The sequence below is a fragment of the Bison bison genome, unplaced genomic scaffold (assembly GCF_000754665.1).
Source record: "Bison bison bison isolate TAMUID 2011002044 unplaced genomic scaffold, Bison_UMD1.0 scf7180017845646, whole genome shotgun sequence".
Lineage (NCBI taxonomy): Eukaryota > Metazoa > Chordata > Mammalia > Artiodactyla > Bovidae > Bison > Bison bison.
This window is the reverse complement of record NW_011476219.1, coordinates 16,737-19,834: the sequence shown is the minus strand read 5'-3', so window position 1 is coordinate 19,834 and position 3,098 is coordinate 16,737. Positions and strand designations below refer to the sequence as shown.

General features: G+C 66.0%; 1 protein-coding gene across 1 annotated transcript in view; it reads right to left on the bottom strand.

Moving 5' to 3' along the window:
• Nucleotides 1-3,098, bottom strand: part of LOC104985867 (CCR4-NOT transcription complex subunit 3-like) — a 15,418-nt gene that overhangs the window by 5,106 nt on the left and 7,214 nt on the right. Inside the window, exons 8-11 of the mRNA XM_010836265.1 lie at nucleotides 2,447-2,666; nucleotides 2,234-2,367; nucleotides 1,758-1,814; nucleotides 3-67 (exon numbers count right to left, since the gene is read on the bottom strand). Of these exons, the coding sequence (XP_010834567.1) occupies nucleotides 3-67; nucleotides 1,758-1,814; nucleotides 2,234-2,367; nucleotides 2,447-2,666 (476 nt within the window). The remainder of the gene's footprint in view (nucleotides 1-2; nucleotides 68-1,757; nucleotides 1,815-2,233; nucleotides 2,368-2,446; nucleotides 2,667-3,098) is intronic.

Here is a 3,098-nt window from a genome sequence, read left to right as displayed (position 1 = left end):
GCGGCACAGCCGGGGACTGAGGGTGCTGGCTGCTGTGGACGGGCTTGGAGCCGTTTTTGGCTGGAGACTGCAGGTGGGAGGGAGCAGAGGGTAAGGACCCGGGGGCCACCCGCACACCCTCCCTGCGACAAGGCCCACCCTCAGCACTGGCACTGCTACCCCGGCCCTTGCAGGGACCCTGTGGCTTCCACCTCCAGCTCCACGCTGACAACACTTACGCGTGTCCAGCTGGCAGCCAGCCCGCCACATCCTGCCTGGACAACCCCTACGACGTCCCACAAGGATCTGAGACCCCATGTAATGATAGGGGGACACCCCCAGACATCCCACAGGGGCCTGAAACCCCATCTGATTATGGAGGGGACATCCCCAGCGACATCCCACAGGGACCTGAGACCCCATCTGATGAGAGGGGGGGACACCCCCATGATATCTCACAGGGGCCTGAGACCCCATCTGATGAGGGGACACCCCCACAACTTTCCACAGGGACCTGAGACCCCAACTAATGATGGGGGGACACCCCTACAACTTTCCACAGGGACCTGAGACTCCATCTAATGATGAGGGGATACCCCCACAATGTCTCACAGGGACCTGAGACCCTATCTGATGAGGGGGGACACCCCCATGACGTCCCACAGGGACCTAAGACCCCATCTGATAGGGGGGGACAACCCCACAACATCCCACAGGTACCTGAGACCCCATCTAATGATGAGGGACACCCCTACAATGTCCCACAGGGACCTGAGCCCCCATCTGAAGACCTGGGGGGTGGGGGCGGGGGAATAGTGGGAACCACGAATGTCCTCAGAATGAAGTGGCTGAACCCAGCCTGTCGTGTCTAAACCCAGCCTGTCGTGTCTAAAAGCACAACAGGAATTCTGAATCAAAACTGTCACTAACATGACTTGGGAGGCTGCTGGTGACCCCCACGCCACAAAGTGGAGTCTGGAGCCCAGTGCCAAGCCCACCCCCACCCTGAGGCCCAGCTGCTGCTGCCCACACTCACGCCCCCGGGCAGCCGGCCCCACCGTCTCCAGGACTGCCCGCCGCCTCCCCCATTGCCCCGCTGCCTCCCGGGCCCTAGAGCCCACTGCACACCAAGCAGGACTCACTAGCTTGACTCTGTCTCCCTGGCACCACGCTCGGTCAGCCCGTTTCACCCCAGCTTCACCACCCTGGCCTCAGCGTGCCCCTGGGGACCAGCCCTCCCAGGAACCCACACTCGCCCTCCCTAAGACCCCTTCGGGTGTGACAGGATCCCTACAGTGTGCCCCTGTCCAGGCAGAGGCGAGCAGAGCCCACCGGGCTTGTGAGGGGAGACCTGTGGCACACACGGCCAGCACGACCAAGGCCCAGAGCGCCCCCAAGAAACGCAACCCGTGCGGTTCCCGGCCTCTCATTGCTCAGGCTTGCTGAGCCCCTCAGCCCCCCGCCTGAGGTCCTGTACTCCGCGAGCCCAGCGTGCCTGGCCGGCTCCCCGCCATGTTTCCTAGCCCATCACGACGGGCCTGTTGCCCGCCGCCGCCTCACAGGGGGATCCTCCTCTAATGCCCAGGGCTGCCACCTCTCCCTGGAACCACCCGCCGACCATGCCCTGCCGCTGCACAGACTTCCCAGGGAGCACCGCCGCCCGCCCAGCATGTCCCCAGAGCCCTGCACGAGGGCCCTGCTCAGGCCGCAGTGAGCCCTTGGGGAGGCACGAATGGGTGAGTGCTGACCCACCAATGGCCGACCCCCAGCGCACCCACCTGGCTGACTTCACTGTCTGTCGAGCGGCCCCTCTTCTTGTCGTCTTCCGAGTTTTCCTGAGGTTTGAGAGGTGCGGTCAGAACCTGGGAGTCTCTGGGGCCTGACAGAGTCACCTACCTCTGAACCCCCAGATCTGACGCCCACAGGCCGCTTCTGGCCCCAAAACTGTTCAGGGCCCTGGGAGCTTCACCTCCAGGGAAACCTACCTAACCCTGCTCCCCGGGGCTCCTGTGTTCGGGGGCCAGCACCCCCGCCAGCCTCTCAGGGACCCAGGAACCAGCTCTCCTTAGGGAGTCCCCACATCCCCCTCCCAGGGGTCCAGTGGCCCAGGCACGCCCCCACCCCCCACCATGTTCCACACCCGGACCCACAGTGGCCCTGACCGCCCTGCTGGCGATCTACAGCCGAGGGCCCAGAGCCCAGACACGCGTCCCCAGCCCCGGAGCCTCCGGGTGACGCGGCCCCCAGGCCTCACCGTGGTGCAGTTGGCCGGGCTGGGCGGGATGGGCGAGCTAGAGGTGGTCGAGGTGGGCGTGCTGCTGGACTGGTTGAAGATCTCGTCCTCCATGTGGCTGTGGCTGGGGGGGGAGGTGGCGACCAGCGCCTGTGCTGTGGGAGGGGGCAGGCGCGTCAGTGGGCAGCCCCCTCACCGGGCCCCGCTGCCCCCGCAGGCCCACGCCGCGCTCACGAATGTCCTCGAGGTCCAGGTCATCGTAGAGGAACTCGTTCTCCTCGAAGTCGGGGTCCTGGGACGAGTCCACATAGTACTCGACGTCGTCTTTGATCTTGCGGATGGCGTCCACCAAGATGGAGTCATTGTCCAGCATGCGCAGGATGGTCTCCAGCATACGCACGTGGTAACGGTGCTTCTCGATGTGCCGCTTCAGGCCCTCGATCCGGTCCTGCTTCTGCTGGCGAGCCCGGGCCGGCTCAGGGGTGGCAGGGCCCTGGGCCCCCACAGAGCCTGGCCGCAGTCCCTGGGCCCCCCAGCCCTTCCAAGCCCGCCACAGTCCCTGGGCCCCCAGGCCCTCGATCTGGTCCTGCTTCTGCTGGCGAGCCCTGGCCAGGCTCAGGGGCCGCGGGCCCTCCGGGCTCCTCCAGCCCTCCCAAGCCCGCAGGGGCAGCACGCGCCTCCCACCCCGAGATCAATGCCAGCGGCAGGGAGAGCCAGGGAGCCCACGGCTCCCTGCGACAGGCCCCATCCACCCACCCGCCTCTCTCAGTGGCAGCCCCTACCTGGGCCCACCTGCCCACTGCGTCCGCCCTCTGCAGCACACAATCTCCCTTGCCCCTCCTCGCTCTAACAGCAGTAATGGCCAACCCCGTTTGGGGGTGCGTAC